Below are 22,631 nucleotides of genomic sequence, written 5' to 3'. Positions count from 1 at the left end.
CTTTGTGGATTGTTTTAATGGTTGATCTAAGGTAGAAGTAAAGTTAAGAAGTGAAGAACTATTCGTGCATGTAAATTGTGCAGGAAAGACAAACATCAGGGCGGTGGGAGACCTGGGAAAGCAGGGGAAGGAGTCAAACAGGGAAACACCCTCCTTTAGCACAGGCTGCTGAATCAGTCATCCCACCCACTGAATCACGTCAGCCCGGGAACGAGACATCACATGATTTAAATATGAGGCAGGTGTTGAACTGCCTCATATTTAAATCATATTTCATTCCATATTTCATAGTTTGATCATATTTCATCAATCATATTTCACCCAAGCTTTAAGAAAGTTTAAGACAATGTTACCTCACGATGTATCAGAACAGGAGTGAGGGGTACTTTGTATATATAATGATGCCCATATATGATTAGTGAGAATGAGGATCTCAGGTGCAATTAAAACCACATGAAATGCAGCAGAAGCTGCTGAAGCAAAGTAAGGTCAGAGATGTGCTCCAATAGCACATTACAGTTGCAAATAACAAGGGCTATTTTATCTCATTGTGACACAGACAACTAGCTTTGCAGAGTCGTTGAACGGACAGGTGGCTGCAGCCAAGACCTCGTGTTTGTGTCTTACAGTTACTGTATTCATCGTAGTAGACGCAAGGGTTCGCTGAAAGGAAGAAGCAGGGGTACACAATATTGACGCAAAAGCTCATCTCTCATCTTCTCATGCATTTATAGGTAAGTAAAGGGCTTAAGAGATGGATATTCTGTGTTACATAGTCAGTATTATTATTATTATTATTATTTTTTTTTGTCACACGGGCTTAGTTGCTCCGTGGCATGTGGGATCTTCCTGGAGCAGGGATCGAACCCATGTCCTCTGCATTGGCAGGCAGATTCTTAACCACTGCGCCACCTAGGAAGCCCCCATAGTCAGTATTATTAAGTAATACTTTTTTTCTTTTCTACTCTCATTTTACTTCTATTGCATGTTTCAGTCCATTCTAGACATTGCTTTTGTCTTGTGGATAAAAAAAATCCTCTGTAGCAAAAATAATTAGTAGATATTTGATCTTTCTCCAAGTACCTTTATTTTCAGAAATGAATTACTAAAAGTGACAGGAAGAAGAAGAAGAAAAAAGAAGGAGGAGGAGGAGGAGGAGGAGGAGGAAGAGGAGGGAGATAGAGAGAGAGACAGAGAAACAGAGAGAGACTGATAAAGGGAAGGAGATTACATTTTCCTTGCTTTAAAAGCAAACAGAATGACCCGGTCAGATGAAGGAAAATAAGCTTTTTGGTCTTGCAAATCTGAAGATAAAGGATTTTTTTGGGGGGAGAGGGGAGGTTGTTATTTCTCCATAAACTTATTGAAAATTATCATATAAACATATCCCTGTGGAATAAGGAATTATGCCTGCAGGAAGCTCTATAAAAAGAGACTTTTGCTACCTAAGAAAATGAACATATAATTGGAAACCATTTGGTTAATACTACATTTCAAGTAAGATTTACTTGAGAAATATAAGGATGTGTGATAAACGGACAGTGTCATCATCGGCTAATATCTTCCAGGGTGTCAGCGGAAACTTCAAAGAATAAGGATCACTCGGTAAGAAATTACTTGCTGTGATAAGTGGTCAGGCAGATGGGGGATTATGGCCAGCAAGTAATCTGAGAACACTGGTAACCTGAAAGCAAGGTATCGAACTTCAGGGCTGCAACAGGAGAGCCAAGAAACTTTTTACAGAGCAGAGAATATGAATTTATAATTATATTAACATCTTATCCAAGGTGCTCTTATTAGGGTGGGAACTTTAAGCTTAAGGTTGAAAACTTGAGTTTAGACCCTCTAATCTGCAATCCAATAGATTTGGTCAGTGGTCTTCTGGGTCACTCTGGGGGTACAGGAAGAGAAATCAGGTAACGTTGATTTTCCCTTTGGGATGATTAAGGAAAAAGTAACAGAAAAGTGCAGTATTGTTAAACGCTTGGTTTTAAGGACACATGGCTCCCAGATCAACAGTGAAGATTAAGCACAGTGAGGTGTAAAACTTACTGCAGAGTTTATCTTCACAGTTATTTGGACAGTCTCCACATGGAGTTCCGTTTTTATAAGGTACATTCTTTTTGTCAGGATCATTTCCCCTTAAAAAAGAATAAAGAAAAAAGTAGCCTCATAAAATTGATGTTTGAAAAATGCATATAAAATTTTACTTACTATTGAAAATTAATTAAAATAACTTAAAACAATTAAACAATGTTTGAAAACCACTTGCAGCCACTTATATATAATCCCTAAGACATGTATAAGATTTCTAGCCTTGGATGAGAGTAATTTATCTTTTTGAATGTACTACAGGCATCTCTGAGGTGCTAAGAGTATTTTGAGAGAATTTGCATCTCTTTGGACAGTCAAGTTCTAAAAAGCAGGAGGCTTTAGACACATTTATGATAGGACACATCCTTATTTATACGCATGAGGACTTGATAAAATTTATGTAAAAGTGCATGTTTTTAATAATGTTAAGAAAATGTTAGTGAGTCAAATGGGAGATGTTCTAACTCCATCTTGCACTATGTCATGAGAAATTTGATACGTGTCAGTGTTACTTGTAGAAACACAGGTACTATTACAAAAGATGACAGTACAACAACATGGATAAAGATAAAGTGTTGGAGTTGGGGGAGAGAGAATAGATGAGAATTTCCTGTTTTGAGCCAATTTAAAATTTCAGAGAAGATGGTCTTCCCTGCAAATGTCTAAGAAAGCAATGGGGATTATGAGTGATTTTCACTTAAATTAATTAATTAATTAATTAATTTATTTATTTATTCATTTATTTATGCACAGAGAAAGTTTTATTGCAGGGCCAAGCAAGAAGAACATGTGTAAATGCCCATCAACAGATGAATGGATAAAGAAAATGTGACACACATACACAATGGAATATTACTCAGCCATAAAAAGGAATGAAATTGAGTTATTTGTAGTGAGGTGGATGGACCTAGAGTCTGTCATACAGAGTGAAGTAAACCAGAAAGAGAAAAACAAATACTGTACACTAAGTCATATATACAGAATCTAAAAAAAAAAAAAAAAAATGGTACTGATGAACCCAGTGGCAGGGCAAGAATAAGGATGCAGATGCAGAGAATGGACTGGAGGACAAGGGGTTGGTGGGGGTCGAAGGGGAAGCTGGGATGAAGTGAGAGAGTAGCATAGACATATATACACTACCAGCTGTAAAATAGATAGCTGGTGGGAAGTTGCTGTATAACAAAGGGAGATCAACTTGATGATGGGTGATGCCTTAGAGGGCCAGGACAGGGAGGGCGGGAGGGAGTCACGGGAGGGAAGGGATATGGGGATATATGTATAAATACAGCTGATTCACTTTGGTGTACCTCAAAAGCTGGTACAAAAGTGCAAAGCAATTATATTCCAATAAAGAGCTTAAAAAATTTTTCAAAAAAAAAAAAGAAAAGGTGAATATTCTAGTTGAAACAATATTCTCTTTATTTCTTCTTGAATGAATTGTTAAAATTTGAATTTATAAAAGAAATACTGCTTAATTCAGCAAGGAATTTTGTCAGACACTTGGCTTAAGCTTTGGCTGAGAAAATTCTCGTATCTCAGGAACATATGTTCTACTTTTCTTTTTTGTGTTGTCAGAAGTCTACTGCAGACCATGAGCCCCTGCAAAGATTTAGTACAATTGATGTGTTATATATGGAAGGAGACCTTACGTCTTCAGTACTAATTACATAGATAAAGTCACAACAAATGTTAAGTACTGAAATCAAGCCATGCTAAAACCAGAAGAGAGCTCACATAGAGCTATTACATGAATATATTACATCTGTTGAATCTACAGTGATACTGGAGATCTCAATTAAAGAGTAAATATGGTAACATTATCAGATAAATCATTTTCATTGATTCATAGTGAATATCTTTTACTGTGCTACACACATGGGAGATGAGAGTTGAAAACCATCTTTGGAGCTCATCTTTCGGAGGAAAGACTTGTGTATTGAACAAGTGAGTACAGCTAACTGAAGGAGACATATGCAGACCAACAACTTTCCTTAGCAGAGTAACATTTAAACTGGCATTTGTAGTAAACTAATGGAGGACTAGATCCAGCTCAGAACAGTCCCTACTTTCTGATAATCACCACTCACGCCACGCAAGTGGGTCCCTGTGGGTTCTTGCAATTAACCTTTTCTGAAGTTGCCTTTGCTTCATATCCAGAGGTGACAGGACAAAGGAGTACAGTTCTCCATAAGTAGAGCAATTTGATGGTCTTTTCTTAGAATTGTTACTCACACCTTTGATAACATGTAAATTTAATTTCTAAAGGAAATACATATGCCAATACTAAAATGCTAAATACAAAAACACTTGGCTTTTTCATTTGTTCTTTCTTGATACTTCACTGCATTTCTGCCCTAGTATTCCAAAAATATTCTTGTGTTGTTAAAATAAATATCCTCGCTTTTTTTTTTTCTTTTTGCTTAAGCTGGCTTAAATTTGTGTCTCTTAATTAATACTACTTAAAGAATCAATAAAACATAGCGAGATGACTGGTGATACTGCCAAATTTGAGCATTATATTAATGGGATATAGATTTATTTAGAATAATATTATATAAATAAAAATATGTGTATGTGGGGGTAGTGTTTTAGGTGTTGGCTAAATGATGTTTTATCCCTAAAGTTCTTAAACTGAAAAGACATATTTATTTGAGTTTTATTTTATAATGGTGAGAAGCTAAATTAGGGAAACTAGTTAGGGAAATATATTTGTAAAAGCTATGTGAAACTAAGCTGTAAAATACATACTCGTGACAATAGTGACAAATGTAGAGATATTGAATTCCTCTGTGACATGATGATATGCCACAGCCGATAAGGTAAGAAGTGGCCCAAACAACCTGTAAAGATAAGGTTACTTTATTAATAATTTGGTATTTTGCTAAACGATTACACGATGAATATTGTTATCCTTGATCAAAAATAAACACACATGCTTTTAGGATGCTTTGAGCATCCTTTGGTTTATTAGGAAGTCCTAGGAATGGAAAGATTCCCACGTGCCTAGATAACACACATGCATAAGCACACTCAGTTGCCATCATTGGCCCGGACTCATTCTCTGCTTATCAAATCTATATGGAAAATCTGATAACATGATGAAGGCTGTTTGGTGATTATATAAAAATCAAAGCATGGAAGGAACTTTACTTAATCATCAAAGAACTGGCATGGTGGAGAGTAATGAGTTGGCCTTCAGGAAAAAATGAGTCATGTTCAAAGTCTATCTCTACCACTTCTTGGTAGAATGGTATTTCCTAGTTTGCTTTATGTCTTGAAATTTCATTTTCCTATTCCTAAAATGGAATATAATAATATTATCTTCTACATCATAGGATATGATGAGGAATGAATAATAAAACTTACAAGTGTTTGGAACAGGAAATATTAAATTACTATTCCAGAGTAATAGAGCTCATGCTTTTTTGATGGAAATAGTGGGTCTAGTCTACTTTTATCTAAAAGAAATGGAAGGTAGGAATTAGTCACATATTTGTATTGTTTTTAGTCTCTGGGTAATAATTTTATTTTTATCTACTGTATGATAACATCAATTATATAAATAAATGGTCTAATGCTATAACATTCTTGGATTCCTGGCACATACCACTTTTGTCCAAGGATATCAATCTTAAAAGAAGAATACTATTTGCTAATCTTTTATTTACAAAGTCTGCATTGCTATACATAAGTGATTAAGTCTATGAGTTTTAAATGCTCTTTGTCAGCTTTTAACACTAATCTTTTTTTCTTTAGATTTTTTTAACTTTTTATTTTTTTATTTTTTACAATAAACTGCATATCTTTAGAGTGTACAATTTGTTATTCCAATCTCCCAATTCATTCCACCACCACCCCAACATTAATCCTAAGTAGGCTTTATTTTAAGTATATTTTATTATAGATTTTTGTGGTCACATTTGTGTTTTCTGCTTTGGGGACAATGGCTGTTTTTCCATTTTTGTATTTTTTGCATGTTAAGTGTTTAAATCTATCCATTCTGGATGAGTTTTGTTAATTTATATTTTACTGGAAAATAACTCATCTGATTTAGATATTAAAAGTCATTTTTGTAGAATTAATTTATTATCTACACTGAAGTCCAATGGTATTTTAAAAATGTAAATCAGGTTAAATCATTCACTTGTTTAATGACTTCTACTGCATTTAAATACAATGTAAATGACCCAACAATCCCACTACTGAGCACATATCCTGAGAAAACCATAAATCAAAAAGACACACGCATCCCCGTGTTCGTTGCAGCACTATTTACAATAGCCAGGACATGGAAGCAACCTAAACGTCCATCAACAGATGAATGGATAAAGAAGATGTGGCACATATATACAATGGAATATTACTCAGCCATAAAAAGGAATGACATTGGGTCATTTGTAGAGACATGTCATACATGAGACTAGAGACTGTCATACAGAGTGAAGTAAGTCAGAAAGAGAAAAACAAATACCATATATTAACACATATATGTGGAATCTGAAAAAATTGGTATAGACAATCTTATTTACAAAGCAGAAATAGAGACACAGGCATAGAGAACAAACGTATGGATACCAAGGAGAAAAGGGGGGTAGTGGAATAAATTGGGAAATTGGGATTGACATACATACACTACTGATACTTTGTATAAAATAGGTAATGAATGAGAACCTATGGTATAGCACAGGGAACTCTACTCAGTGCACTGTGGTGACCTAAGTGGGAAGTAAATCCAAAAAAGAGGGGATATATGTGTATGGTATGTATAGCTGATTCACTTTGCTGTGCAGTAGAAACTAACACAGTATTGTAAAGCAACTATACTCCAATAAAAAATAAAATGTAAAATTTATAACAGCTAATGAGGCTCCAATGACATGGCCTTCTGTGATTATCTCCTTCCACTCTCGCATTTATCATGTTTCAGCCTCCTTCTCCAACCCCTTCCCTTGTTTTTTCTCTGTCCTTGAAGATACCCAGCTCCCAAATATTAATTTCCAAATATTATTTCCCACTAAAGTAAATAAAAATCTTTAAAGAGTGTAAGTTTGCAAAAAGTGGATAGAGTGAATTTCCATAGTTCTCATTTGCCTATTTTCCACACATGCCTATAGTCGCTTAAACAATGGGTGTATTTGCCAGCACACAGTTTACCTGAGTATAATGTTCAATCGTCATGTCATCATCGGTCGAGGTCCATTCCCCATACTTGAAATATTTAGACTCATTGTACCAGATTCTGATTACATTTGACCATGAGATAGGATAAGATGTCAAATGCATATTTTCTCCACAAAAAGTATCTGAAAGGAGGAAAATGGGCTAGGTCATACACTACAAAACTTGGAAATACTTTACAAAGATACTTTTCTTACTTTTATTTTACACATGTTTCACTGGTCATCCAAGCAATGTGTGATAAGGGGAGTCAAACAGCTGTATCTCTGCTAACAATTTTCTTTCTCACCTATGGATAAACTTGTGGTGCTTGGGTTTGCTGAGAGTTTGACAGTGAGAGATGATCTGCAAGCTTGGAAATCAATTCAACCAACATTTCAGTCTCTGCCATGTCCGAGCTGGTTCAGAAGGATGAAACCGATCAGAATAACCTCTGAGTTGTAACTGGGCCCATGGCTTGAAAGCAGCCACACAGAGGTATCCATCATGCAAAGATCTTAAAACAAACATTTGCTCATTCAGCCATCCATCCACTTGTGATATGGGCTCTTGATCAAATATAATATTTGGGAGTAAACTGCCCTTTTCTAGGGCAGGGAAGACTCACATTGCTAATTTAGAGCTCAAAAACATTGGGCAAAGATGCCCAGTAATCTGTAAATATGGAAGTTTCATTACTATTTAAAAATAGTTGTAATAAACAAGTATCTCATAAATGTTATTAATGTCTACTTGTGTAGGACGTACTAATGACTTTTCTGGAAACCATCAGTGATCCACCTAATATACAGGCCATGAGATGGACTCATTTTTGAGCACCTGAATTCTTCTTGCGGGCAGCTCAGTAGAGCTGGATACAACTCACTTCTCAACTGTATTAGTGTTCCAGAACTGAAGATAGCCCCATGGTACTACTGTGAGAAGCTGAACTAAATACACAGAGTGGAAACCTTCTAGCTGTATAGCTTTCCAGCTAGTCATCATCATATTACTCAACTCTTCTGTGATAATGAAAGCTTTGATTCTTTCCTTTTGGTGGTTAGAATCAGGAATTTGAAAATTTGAATTTCTAAATTTAAAAATCATTAATAATGAAACAGTACAGTGGCCCACAATTCACTGCCATTTATGGAGCAGATGTAAACGTAGGACGGATGACTTAACTTACCCTTATCAGGTTACTTAACAATTCCTGAGAACTGTTGAGCAGAAAGGTGTGTCATATACCTACTTGTAATTCGCCTCTTCAGTGCATTGCTCTCTACAAATTCACAGTCTTTGGACAACACTCTGGCATTTTGTGCAGCTTCTTCACTCCAATTCTACAAGTGAAATACAATCACATAGACTTATTAACATTTCTTGATAAGATTCTAGTTTATTGTTCCTAAAAATCCAAGGCTAGCAACATCCTCAATTGTATACACTCACGATTTAAATCCCAGCACCTCTCTTAAATATTTTGATTGGAAGAGGAAGACAAATCTTTCAATCCATTGTTTTAGCCCTTGAATTTACAAAATCAAAATTTGATAACATTCAGATGTAGCTTTTCTTTCAGAAATATTAGAGTTTAAGTAAATGCTTCCAGGAAAGCAGACCAGGGTTAGCAATCCATCTCATCCTTTATTACCAGTTTTACCTCAGATCCATTATCTAATCTCCTTGAGTCTCAGTTTCTTTAAATCTGTAAAATAAGCCCCATAGTTCATACCTAATAGCTTGTTCAAAAATTTAATGCCATAATTCATGCAGTATAATTGTGGTATGATAAATCTTATGCTACATGCTCAATAAATAAATATCACTCTGATTAGAAACAAGTATAGTGTCACACATCTCCATCTAAATTATGAATAATAATAGCAAATCATAGCTAATACTTCATGCCAGGATCTGTTACTAGTTCTAAATACATATTCTTTCATTTTTCCTCAAAGCAGTTCTACAAGGGAAGCACTGTAATTATCTTCATTTTCAAATCAGGAAACTGAGACACAGAGATGTTGCATAATTTTTCAGGATAACACAACCAATAAAGTGGCAAAAATAGAATCCAGGTTCTTCTGGCTCTAGAGTGTGTGCTCCTAATTCCTGGTGTGCATCAATTGTGCTAAGCTGAAGTATTTTGTTGGGTTTTTCTCCAAAGTAGATAAAAGGCAGAAAGTCTACATCACCAGTTATGGGACTCTGTGACAGATGTTGTCCCAGACACTCTTTCATTCTCACATTGTGTACATCCGCTTAAAAGACTGTCCTGATGTCTGCATGCAACACATTATTACCAACAAAAGTTGTGGCATTTCTTATTTACTACAGAATTTTGTATAAATCATTCAGCTACTCTTGAGAATAATTTTTGGATGATACCCTAACTTAGATTTTCAATATTTTCCCTGACATCCAAGAAGTTTATCTCTTATACATATAGGCTGCCATCTGCATGAGTTTTATAGAATTACCCCTCAGGTCAATGAATTGACCAAACTGTGAGGTTAATTAGGTAACTCACTAGCTTAGGGTCAAATTAAAACTGTGGTTTTTTAGGGTTTGATTGTTTCCTGCGAGAAAAGATGTATTTCAGTGATGGATACATCTAATTGAAAATGTAGAGATGACATAACACATCCCATTAGGGCATGGTATCTCCTGGCTGTGGGGATACCATCATTGGACTCAAGAGTATAAAATCTTGCCTATTTTGACCAGGTTTTCAAATGATTAGGACTGGAACTTATCTGGTTAATTTACTGCTGATTGCTAGCTGTGCATGGGTGATAGACTTGCATACCCAGGTCACTTTCGAAACTGAAGCACTTATTTCCTCTAAAGCTGAGGGTCCTGCCCACAGACAGCTCTACTGTCCTCTCTAAAAGCTGTCCACATTCATAAGCATACTCTCTTCCCTGGGGTAGCCCACATCTAACAGCAAGTAGCTCTAGTAGCTATAAATGCCACACAACTGCCCTCCAACTCAGGACAAGGTGGTACTGAGTTGTCCTAGTTGTACAGCTTCCCATGGGATTAGCGGAGCCCTCTGTTGTGTCTATATCACAATCCAACTTCTTTGTATGCCCTATGCTGTTTCTCTACATCCACAGGTGGGTGTAAGCCTGGAGATGGTTCCCCAATAAGCATCGTGAATGCTAATCTCCCCCTCAGAGTCTCTTTATTTTATTGTGTAAACTACCTGCAACATTAATTACAAACAGTCTGTAGTTTAGACCTCTTTTGAGGAAACTCTTTAGGATATTTCCTTTGATTAATGTTGGTAAGATACCAATTTTTTGTGATACATCCATAATTAAAATCAAAAGTAAGTATTCATGGTTATTGCAGCAAAATTATGAATTCTGGGTTTAACAAATGGTTCTATTCAAATAAAATTCTAACCCTATGTGTAGAAATTTTTTTTTCATTTTTGGAAAATCTCTGCCTGACAGTTGTGATTGGCTCTTCAGCTCTACTGTAATTCTATTAGTTCCTTTTTATCCGTCCCCTATGCATTATTTATGGGAAAACTCAATGCCCGTATTTCTTTTAAAATATTCCTCAGTTTTACTGGTGCACTTAGTTTATCATCTTGTTGATCTCTCACACCTTTGTACTTTAGTACTTGAATATACTCATTCTGCATATTCTGCTAGGTCGATGATACTGACTGGTAGCATCAACAACATCTGGGAGCTTGGAGTGGTCCCCATCCTAGACCTCCTGAATCAGACTTCAGAGAGTGAGGCCCAGGGACCTGTGCTTTACCAAGTTCTTTAGCTGACTCTTAAGCACTCAAGTTTGAGAAGCACCATCTTAGGGCACATTGAAAATGAAATTAGACTTTTTTGCATTGGAATTGTGACTCTGTTATTTACCAACTCTATGAGTTTGGGAAAACTACTTACCTGCTCTGAGCTTCCGTTTCTTCTTCTGCTGCATTATAGGTTTGTTCATGAAGACCAAATTTTTAGTGTATGGAAAGCAAATAGAACTTGATAAAAATCTCAGTAAACACCGTTACTATTATCGGCATCATTGTGGTTGCTGTTTAATTAATCTTACCATTTTCAGCATGTTGCTGGCTGGTGGAAATACGCCTCTCCTGAGGGTGTTATGTACAGTCACTATTTCTTCTTGGACAATTGCCAATTCGGTAAGGAGTGTATCATATGGAACTTTAGCTGGTTTTGCCTGTTACCAGAAAATTATTAATTAGTCTGACTTCTTTTAAGTGGAATTTGCAATGTATAGTATATTACTTGTAGACTTCATAACATGAACTTATAATATATGTTGACTAAATAGTGACGTACAGCGTTTTTCAATCTATGACATCTCAGTATATTCGTCTCCATTTCTCTGGTGCTAGTTTTGAGGACTTCTGAACCTCAGCCTGACATTATACAAGTCTATAGAACAGGGCACTGGATATTTTGTGACTGGGTTTTTTTTGGATTTGTGATTGGTCCTTTGGGCCATGTTGAACCATTTTTATTGGGCAACGTGAACCATAGTGAATGATGTGTAGATATTATTATACCTTCTACTCACTGACTTCCCTTCCGTGGCCTAGTCCCCACTCTACTCCTCCAAGTGTTCTCTCTGCTTCCCAAATAAACCACTTGCGCTTGAATATTGTTTAAAGTTACGTGTCTGGGAGAATCTAAAGTATTCACTATTGAGTATAAAGCCCCCAATCTATCTTTAACCCAGATTCTGCATCTTTGTCTTACTCATATGAGAAAACATTGATATTTGTATCAGTATGTATCCATACAAAATCGAATTAAAAAACTTTTTGCTATAGGGAATGGACAATAAAAGTTTTGTTTATTTTATTATTAGTTAAAAAAACAAAATAGAATTCAAATTGACTACAATCTAGAATTTGTGACTGTTGTTTACTTTTTATCCTATAACTTATTAAGAAAAATAAATGGCCTTAATATTTTAGGTTAGCATTAATTTTTATAAAGAACATCTTCTTTAGTGTGTGTGTGTGTGTGTGTCTGTGTGCGTGTGTGTGAGATATCACATGCATTTCATACTATTTTTTAAAGTGACAAGGCTTATATAGTGTAATTTGAGTGCTATCTATTTAATCTTCAACTACCACAGGACTATCAAGGCAGTTTCTGAATGGGTAGGATTCAGAACTACACCTTACTCAAATATAGAAGTAGTTCTTGCCATTTATTTTATAGCAACAGCTTACAGATATCGGGAGAAGACATAACTATAAAATCAGTAAACTCCTCTAGAGACTGTCCCCTGTAGATGTCATTTCCTCAAAAGCACACTCACAAGGTGTTACTGTCCTGTCACACTGCAGGTAGCCTGGTCTCGATGTGAGGGGAGGGTGGGAACTCACAAGAATCCCCTTACAAGTTCCAGCTTATAACTCTCCTTGCTCCTCTAAAAAAACCCTGCTCCAGGGAAACTCTACCTACCTCCTTTCTGAACATTTACTCTACCATACTGCAATGGTTTTCTTGTCAGTTTCTCTCATTCATAGAAACTGGGTCTCCTGAAACAATTCATCTTGTCCACCCCAAATTCTGCAGTCATATGGAGGGACTTCAGCATCCACATGGATGACTCAGCCATCTGATATCTCGCGCCTTTGAACTCTTCCTCTCTTAAACCTCTCCTTCGAGCTTTTTTAATTCCCCACCGTGGTGGTCAGAACCTATATCTGGTGATGACTCCAAAATGCCATACTTCCAGCTTAACAGACGAGTGTTGCATATCAGGCAAGAGCTCCACCTGGTTTCTCTTTGGGGAAGAACTATGGGTGAAAAGATTCAAACCAGCACTGCAATAATCTAATACATATGGATTTTTTTTCATTTATTGAATTAAGTGCCTTTGGCGTTTGACTTCTCCTATCTAGCATATGAAGAAAACAAAACAAAAAAAACACATGTTCTATACCAAGACTGTTAACTTCAGCTCATCATAAAAATATTTTGGGTACATTCAAAAATGTAATACTTTATATTATTGAGGTTATTTAGAGGTACATATTATTGGATCATGATAAAATTTTAGGAATTTATATCTTGTTATAAACCATTGAGTGTTGTGTTTCTGTTGTGTGAATGTTGAAACTCTTGCTTTTAATAAGTAGTGAGATTCAGGCCTCTAATATATATTCCCTCCATTGGTAACAGCTCCTCACACTTCTCTCCTTGCTGTTGTCCCCTTTCATTTTATGTTTGATTTGGATGTGTTAAATTCTTGTTTTGGTCGTTAATCAGAGAGCTCAATTGGGATATTGACGAAATACCTTTTCTGGGTAAAAACTAAAAAATAATATTTTTCCCATTTTGTCATGGAAAATGCATGCATCAGTTGTAAAGAAGTAATTCCTGCCCTACATTTTGAGCTTTTTTGAATTATCCAGAGAGGTTATAATGATATAGGCACGGGGCCCTGGAGGCAAATTGCTCAGATTTATCTTCAGGCTCTGCCACTTCTCAGTTATCTGACCTGGGACAGGTGACTTAACCTCCTTATGTTTTGGTTTCCTTCTCTGTAACCTGGGATTAAGAATAGTACTTGCCTAATAAGGCTATGGTGAGAACTAGGTAAACAGTGCCTGTGACAAAGTGAGTTCTAGCCAAGGGTTAGCCCTTATCCTCTTCTCGAAAGTAATCATAAAACATACAATTCTTACATACTCTTATAATCAAAACAGGCAGGAAGCCAGCAGCAACGGCCAAAAATAAGAAGTGTTTCATTGTCATCCCTGGAAAGAAAAGTAACATAATTTCAGACTATTGCCAACCCGTGGGATCATGTTTTGTAATAAAGCCTTTTTTGGAAACACGTTTACATATACCTGCAATTTCTGCAAAAAGAGACCTGCAGGATCAGAACAAGGTATAATATGTTAGTCATTAGGACCAAGAGAGGAAGAGAGAACTATGATTGGAAGAATAATAGACTTAATGTCTTAATCCCTGGAACCTTTGAATTTGTTACCTTGTGTGACAAAAGAGAATTAAGGTAGCAGATGAAGTTCAGATTGCTAGTTGTCTGACTTTAAAGTGGGGATGTTGTCCTGGATTACCCACGTGAGCTCAGTGTCATCACAAGGGGACTTAGATGTGGAAGAGAGAGGCAGCATCAGTGATGGATTATGAGGAAGACTCAACTAGCCGTGACTGACTTTGAGAACAGAAGAAAGGACCATGAGCCAGAGAATATGGGCAATCTCTGGAACTAGGCAAACACGAGGAAACGGATTCTCCCCTGGAGTCTTCCTGCTGAATCTTTTTTTTTTAAATTAATTAATTAAGTAATTTACTTCCTTGGTTGTGCCAGGTCTTAGTTGCAGCATGCGGGCTCCTTTGTTGTGGCACTTGAACTCTTAGTTGTGGCACACATGTGGGGGCCTGGGTTTGATCCCTGATAGTTCCCTGATCAGGGATCAAACCCAGGCCCCCTGCACTGGGAGAGCAGAGTCTTAACCACTACGCCACCAAGGAAGTCCCCTGAATCTTGATTTTTTTAGCTCAGTGAGACCCATCTGGACTTCTGACCTCCAGACTATAAAAATAGTAAATTTGTGTTGTTTTAAGATTCTGACTTTATTGGAGTTTGCTACAGTGGCAACAGGAAACTAATATAAAAACACAAGATTAGATTTGAATTCTCTGTTGCCTATAGCGAGGAGGCGTGATGTTGGTCCCAGTGATGTATGTACATGATTTAGAGATATTCTGTAAAGTCTGATCACTCTGCCAAGAATGATTGTCATGGTGAATGGAGCAAATCAGAGCTAATATACCCTCTTTTTTATTTCTATTTGATGTAGGTTGCTGATGCTAGGATATTAGTAAGTATAGGTTATTAAATTTGGTTGGTACCTTCTTTTTATGATCTGCCAAATTTATTTCTGAATCAATCCTGCTGAGTGGAAAGCAGAAGAGGCTAACAGTTTGGTTCTCATTTTAAAGAAGACTTTCAAAGAGCCGGTGAAACGATTTGTGCAGAATAAAACACAGGATGCAGTTTGCCATTGCTCTCAAGCTCGCCCTCCCTACACTGCCAAACGTGTTTGTAAGAGAGGAATTCCGTAAATCGATTTTTTCAGGGAACATACACATGCAAACAATCTGTCCTCATTGCGCTTTTTTCATCTCTTTCTTTCTCTTCCTCTCTTTCTTCCTCCAAAATGTTACAAACCCTCACACCCTAAAATATACAGTAATACAGTAACACAGAAGATGAAATATGTAACCTATTCTCTTAATTAATCTTCAAAAATCCAATAAAAGAAATAATTTTTCCCAGAGTTAATTGAAGAAAAAATTTTAAAGAAGTTTCTGAACTATAGTAAGTTGATATTTACACACATATTAATGTTTATACTCTTTACACTATATCTATATATCTTTTTCTGTAACTCTATTCACTGAACTGTTATTATTCAAGTTAGTCCCCTTTATGAAGCTGTCTATAACTTCTATCGCATTTTCTAAGGGAAAATTTTTGGAGTGGTGTGTTTGCTCATTGTCTTAATTGTCAGCATGTTTTGTGGATGTATACTAGCATGTACTTCAAAGAAGCTTTTATAAAAGGTTTAAGAAATATCAAAAAAATTACCTGCCTCACACCAATCAAACAATCATCATTGACAATTTAGATTTTGTCTTTCAAGTCTGTTTTTTCCTTAAGTATAAATTCAATGCTTAGATTTATACATAAGCACATCATATATACAAAAATTGTATCTTATTTCCCCCAGAATTTCTATTGTTATATATTCATTACAAGCATTGTTTTGATAATGTGAATAACTTGAAATTAACTTAAGATTTTGGCTGTTTGATTTTAAGTTTTAATATTTTTCTCTGTAAGTAGTGTTATTATGAATATTTTAACACAAACACCCAGCCCTTTTTAGGCTACTTTTCATAAATTACCATAGGATTTGAGCTTCAGAATTGGAAATTGATTGAAATCTTTGCACTTTTTTCTTTCAGTGTGATACAAAACTAATTTTACTTCTAAGTGTACCTGATACATAATAAGTGCTTAATAAATATTTATTAAATAAATTAAATTTTGTACAGTTGAAATAATAACTTAGTAATTAAATAATAGCAAATAATAACTGAGTAATAATTTCAGACACACACACACAATCTGTTAATCAATACATGTAATATCATAAAAGTCATACTGATCCTGGAGTTAAAATATTAATGTTTTATCCTAGGTTCTCCTATTATCTATGACACCGATAAATCCACAAGTTCTCTGAAAAATCAACTTATACGGACTTCCTAGGTGGCACAGTGGCTAGGAATCCACCTGCCAATGCAGGGGACACAGGTTCAATCCCTGCCCCAGGAAGATACTACATGCCAGGGAGCCACTAAGCCTGTGCATCACAACTATTGAGCCTATGCTCTAGAGCCCATGAGCCACTATTGAGCTGCAACTACTGAAGCCCACACACCTAAAGCCTGTGCTCTGAAACAAGAGAAGCCACCACAATGAGGAGCCCTCGCACCACAATGAAGAGTACCCCCCCCCCCCACTCGGTGAGACTAGAGAAAACCTGTGTGCAGCAACGAAGACCCAACAGAGCCAATAAATAAATAAATAAATAATAGTAAAAAACCGCACCAAAAAAAATCGACTTATACTTATTTGCTTAGAATGAAATCCAACATGTTGTAGATACAGATGGCATTCAAATTGATAAGACTATAAGACACAACCAACTCTTTAGAGTTAACTACTATTATTCTTTTTAGAATGTTGCAATCTGTTCAATGGGCTTCATAATCCAAATTTGAAAGCATACCATATTTTATAAATGGATTTTAATTCTGATAGATGGCTTTTGAAAACATACAGTATCAACCATATTATTGGAAATACATAAATATGACCTGGATATTTTACATACAGATATATTTCTTCTGTTGTAAATGGGTGAAAACATTCTTTTATAAGTTGCATAAGCAATTTGATACAATACTGTGTATTGATGATTTAATGCTAGAATTTTTATCCTGTGCAAGAATCAAAACACTTATTGTGACTTCTTGTAAGTGTTCGTGGGACAATCAGTGTTAACCTTAGCATGTTTGGCTCCTCCAAAGAACTTTGATTGGTTGAAGTTAAGGGCCACTAAGCTAATGGGACCCTCAGATTTTTGAGCCTAAGTTTTGGCTTGGGGGGGGGTCTATGAATAAGTAGAATGTGTGCTTTCAAACTAAAACTTGTCAGAGACCAGAGGCTGTGAGAAAAATAGGAGGATACCTTTACTTAAGGTTCAAGCACCAACTTGGAGCAACTGAGTCAAAAACAGAAAGGTCAAGGTTAATACCTGGGCATCAGTAGTATATTAAGCATTTTAGATGGAGGATTGGATACAGGTAATTACAAAGGCATCCTTCTTGGCCCGTAACGATTATAAAAGGACAGACTTGGGGCTTTAAGATATTTTTCAGAGATAGAGTCAGATGGTCAGGTTAAAGGACTAGAAAACAGAAGGCAGTAGTCAGAGCTTCCGGCAAACAGTGACTTGGGCAGAAGTGACCAAGGTGCAGAAATAGAGATTAGAACTGGAGGGCACGACCCAGAGGTTGAGTAGAGGTTGTAGGGGTGGAAAAACAAGTGGACCCAGGGAAAGAGACTCTGGGGACCCATTGAGGCTTATCCACTAGAGCGTTAGTAAAGGAATAGCTCAGGAACAGGACCAAGGCCAAACCTCCAGAATGATCTAAATGATTCTCCAGTGCCAGGAGGACTGACAGTCTAGGGAATAAGTAGGCCATTTAAACTAAGGAATCTAGTTACTGTACAGTACTCAGAGAAAGGCAGCTTTTCTGAACAGAAGTATTATAGACGCAGCTAACATATCACCTCACTAACTTCAGCATCAATCTCTACTTAGCATAGGTATTTAATAAACAATCAGCAATTTTAAGCCCAAACTCTATACTAATACCAGAAACTTGATATGCTATTAAAATTAATTTTCCCTACGTTTCTGTTTTAGATTGTATGTCTTCTTAACATATAAACAGAACTGGGATGTTTGCAACTTAATATTTGGTAGGAGGAAGCATCAAAAATGAGGGAAAAGAGTAAGCAGGACTGAGCCCTGCCCTCTGGCATGCCCTTGGGAGTGCATTTTCGTTTATGGACGAAAGTTGTTAGACCATGTCCTTCTCAGAAAGCACGCACAGAAAGAACAGTCCCAGCCTTCCTTTAATCGAAGAATTCATAAGAATGAACTCTACAAGGATTGGATCATCAATCCTTTTTTTCTTCTTTGCCTCAGTGACTTACTAAGGTATAACTAAGGTATAACATACTTAGTAAAGCACATAAAAATAATTACAAAGGTATAACTTATATTTGGTAAAGTACGTAAATCTTAAGTGTACAAATTAATAAATGTATAAATATGTATTTAGCATGCTACCACCACTAGAGATAATATATATATATATTTGTTCCAGCACCCAAGAAGGTCCTTGGTTCTCCTTCCAGTCAGTGACTCCCAAGAGTAAAAATCATTCTGATTTCCATAAGTTAATCAACTTTGCAACTTTATGTAGGCAGAATGTGTATTTTTAGTATATAAAGTTTTTCACTCAATATTATGCCTATGAGATTCATCTATGTTGCACTTAAAGTTTATTTTTCCTAATAGCTGGGTAGTATGCAGACAATATAATTTATTTACCCAATCTGTTATTAATGAACATTTGATTTATTTTCAGTTTAGAGCTACTACAAATGAAACTTCTATGGACATTTTTTCACATGGCTTTTGGTACCTATTATTATTTACTTTTTTTTGGACATATATCCAGAAGTGGAATTATTGGGTTCTATGGTATATATATGTTTTCCTTCAGTAGGTACTGTCAAATATTTTTCCAAAGGAGTTATAGAAATATATACTTTTATACTTCTACGAGCTTCTTATCCTCACCCATACTTGGTATTCTTTTTTTTTTTTAATTTTATCCATTATGTTTATGTGATGGTATTTCATCATGGTTTTTAACTTGTATTTGTCTGATTACTAATGACATCGAACACATTTTTGTGTGTTTGTCAACCACTTTCATACCATCTTTTGTGAAGTCTGTCAAATTTTTTGCTCGCTGTTGTAATTAGATTGACTACCTTTTCCTTACTGGTCTGTAGGAATTCTCTCTGTATTATTAATATAAAGTATTTGTCAAATGTATGTATTGCAAATCTTTTCTCTTAGTCTGTCATCTTTCTGAACTCTTTTAATTGTGTCTTTTGTTTAAAAAAGTTCTTTACTGAATATGTTCCATTTATCTTTCTTTATGATTAATGCTTGTATTTGTGTGTTTGTGTGTGTGTGCGCGTGCGTGTGTCCATTTTATTTGTCATGAGACGTGAAGTTATTCTAAGCTTGATTTAACATTGATAAAATAGTGAAGTCAAACAAAGCTGGAGGACTTATACTATCAGATATCAAGACTTACTATGATGCTGTAGTAATCAAGAAAGAGTACTAGTGGCACCCATGTGTATAAATGGACTAGTGTAATATAATGGGATATGTAAACAGAGTCACGTATACAGTTACGTGGTTTATGACAACACATGAAATGCATGCCTGTTGACTCCCAAGGTAAAATTTGAAACTAGTCTGCCTTCAGTTATAAAAGAGACAGAGGGCCCCTGCCTTATGACTGGCTGGTTGCTTTGGAAGCAGTGTCACATAGTTCATGAAATAAAAGATGCCCGCCTTGGCACTTTCAGATATATATAACCACATGGTAATCGGCCCTATGTGAAAATCAGTTTCTTCTTAGCTTTGCTGCAAGAAGTTCTCGAGAATGATCTGAATAAGTAATATTACACTTGCATAGTATATTTAAATTTATTAATTCCTTTACTAAAAGCATAGAAATAACTGTTTACTTTTTCCCCCAAAGTGGTTATGCTGTTTTATTAACTTTTTAATTGAAGTATAGCTGATTTACAATGTTGTGTTAATTTCTGCTGTACAGCAAAGTGATTCAGTTATACATATACATACATTCTTTTTTATTTTCTTTTCTATTATGGTTTATCACAGGATATTGAATATAGTTCCCTGTGCTATACAGTAGGACCTTATTGTTTATCCATTCTATATATTCTAGTTTGCATCTGCTAACCCCAGACTCCCACTCTATCCCTCCCCCAGCCTCCTTCCTCCTTGGCAACCACAAGTCTGTTCTCTAATTAACATTTCCTTTTACGTTATGATAAATGGTGTTAAGATAAGGCTGCACATTATCTCTTATTTAACACTATGACAGTGCTATTAAGTAGTCACTTATCATCAATCTCACGTTTCAAATAGCTAAACTAACACTTAAAGACATGTATAACTTACCCCCGTTCACACAGTTTGTAAAATTCAATATTCTGATGAGAACCAGGTATTTTATTGTGCTCTTGGCTTTACACAATACTCCACATGGAAGATTTGCTCTGTGAGGAAGCCAGCTCAATGAAAATGCTTACAAGAGATTCAGGAATTTACAGTGGATGAGGGCATGAATACTTAATAATCAGAACAAATCTAGAGCCTGTGAAAACTACAAGTCATGATTGTGGATGCGTTTCTAGTTTATAACCCAGGCAACCTCATCTATGAAGCTCACCAGCCGTAAACTTCCACATTTGGAACAAGCTGCAAAGATCAGCTGCATGAGTCAGTAGAGCCACAATCAGATCGCAAGACACTGAAAGGGAAAGTGATCCTGTGGCCCAGAAGAGAAAAGCAACTTATCAGCTTTGCTGCAGCATTTAATAAATATTTATTGAGCTATTAATAGGTACCATGCCCTCCTCTAGACACTACAGATACGTGGAATAATCAAGCATATAAACTGCTCAATCTCATGAGGTTTGTAATCTAGCACCTGGTATATACTACATACAATTCACTTAAGACAATTGCACTGTAAATGCCAGACACTGAGATTCTGGGAGTGAAAAGATAAGTAGACTTTTTCCTAAGGAACGTCTTATACAACAGGAAAACTACCTGCGATAGGAGAGCATTCTAATAAAAATTTGTCCAGAAGTGATGTGGAAGCAAGTAACTTCCTTGAAAAGTCTGGAAATATTAAATCGTATTATATTAAATATTAAAATACTAAATAGATGCCATTTGAGCTAGATGAGGACAAATACATTACTTTTAAGGCAAAGAAGAACATTGCTGCACAGACAGAAATCATATATGAGTGTAAAGAACCACAGGTATGATCAGATGTTTTTGATTTATTATTCTGAAAACTTGGGAAATGCTTGTTTACATGAGTGCATGGCTATTTACATTGAAGTCTCTACATAGGTTCTGGTATCTTTCTTTTTCTTTTTCCTTCTTTCTCTCTCTCTCTCTTTTTTTTTTTCCATTGTGCATTATGCCTTTGTTCTTTGGAAGAAGGAAGACACTATTATTAAGATGTTATGGAAAAACCCAAACAAACTTTTTAGCCAACCCAATAAAGATGTTTTCCTTAGATCTTCCCTGAGAAAGGTTGATTGAATATCTACAGGGGAATGAAATACAGCAGAGAATGTGTAATCATGAGTTATTTTGTGTTATGTGTTGAGGTGGGGGATAGGAAATAAAAAAATAACTCTCTTGAGACAGCATTTTCTGGCTTTGCCAAAGAGTTGGTAATAAATGCCTGGAAAACAGTTTTCGAGGAAGGATGACTACATGTCATTCAAAAATTGCTCCCCTCTGGCCGTAAAGATTTGTTGCTATTGCTAGAGAGGGATGGTGGTAAACTGGAAGCATGCCAAACTCATCTATAAATCTTTTAATATTTTGTGGACAGAGAAATTCACATCTCTGAAGTAAAACTCACAAATTACTGAGCAACTTATTTTTTTCTTCCACATGGTAAAAAGAAAAGCTGGAAAAGAATTCTGTTACTTCATCAAACCAGCACGGTTTATAGATTGGAAATGTACGATTTGTCATTTATGTCTTGCTACACTGCTGTTGAGAAAGAAGAGTGTTGATTCAACACCAAGTCGAGTGTTTATGGAAACTTAATTGCTTTGGTTTTATCTGTTGGTCCTGTCAACTCCTGGCATTGCTCTACCCAACACAATGCTGTCTGTATTTTTATCACTGATGTCTTCATAGAGAGTTGCTATCCAGCTTCAAATATGGTTTTAAAAGATTTGGGAAGTGTTGGAAAGCAAAGAATAACTTGATTTGCATGTGAGTCCCAAGCATGGATGCCAGTTGGCTGCTTCATTCACATCTCTCTTATTTTCATACATTGTTCTTTTTCTGTTTAAGTTTCTTAGCACAGTAAGAAATGAACTGC

At 35.9% G+C, this 22,631-nt stretch overlaps 1 protein-coding gene across 2 annotated transcripts; it reads right to left on the bottom strand.

Moving 5' to 3' along the window:
• Positions 1–470: 470 nt before the first annotated feature.
• On the bottom strand, positions 471–20,867 carry CRISP1 (cysteine rich secretory protein 1). 2 transcript variants are annotated; one of them, XM_057700221.1, is made up of 8 exons: positions 20,669–20,867; positions 13,950–14,017; positions 11,329–11,457; positions 8,504–8,594; positions 7,249–7,397; positions 4,843–4,934; positions 2,053–2,141; positions 519–663 (listed from the first exon to the last, which is right to left on the bottom strand). In XM_057700221.1, exons 2-8 carry the CDS (start codon positions 14,013–14,015, stop codon positions 536–538), a joined length of 744 nt encoding a protein of 247 aa, XP_057556204.1. In that variant the 5' UTR covers positions 14,016–14,017; positions 20,669–20,867; the 3' UTR covers positions 519–535. The 2 variants fall into 2 exon arrangements, with proteins under 2 accessions (XP_057556206.1, XP_057556204.1); XM_057700223.1 differs by lacking the exon at positions 20,669–20,867 and having other exon boundaries at positions 471–663; positions 13,950–14,145.
• Between the last annotated feature and the right edge of the window lie 1,764 nt (positions 20,868–22,631).

The sequence above is a fragment of the Hippopotamus amphibius genome, chromosome 11 (assembly GCF_030028045.1).
Source record: "Hippopotamus amphibius kiboko isolate mHipAmp2 chromosome 11, mHipAmp2.hap2, whole genome shotgun sequence".
Taxonomy (NCBI): Eukaryota; Metazoa; Chordata; class Mammalia; order Artiodactyla; family Hippopotamidae; genus Hippopotamus; species Hippopotamus amphibius.
Note: the sequence above shows the minus strand (reverse complement) of the source record. Positions and strands in the feature narration are given on the sequence as shown.

What these genes read in the sequence shown, in the direction of transcription:
- CRISP1 (XM_057700223.1), bottom strand. Translation starts at nt 14,036, where the DNA reads ATGTTACTTTTCTTTCCAGGGATGACAATGAAACACTTCTTATTTTTG. An exon ending in TGCCTGTTTTGATTATAAGA is followed by an intron (nt 11,458 to 13,949) that starts GTATGTAAGAAT and finishes TTCTGGTAACAG; the next exon opens with GCAAAACCAGCTAAAGTTCC. An exon ending in ACTGAAGAGGCGAATTACAA is followed by an intron (nt 7,398 to 8,503) that starts GTAGGTATATGA and finishes TCCTCCTTTCAG; the next exon opens with ATACTTTTTGTGGAGAAAAT.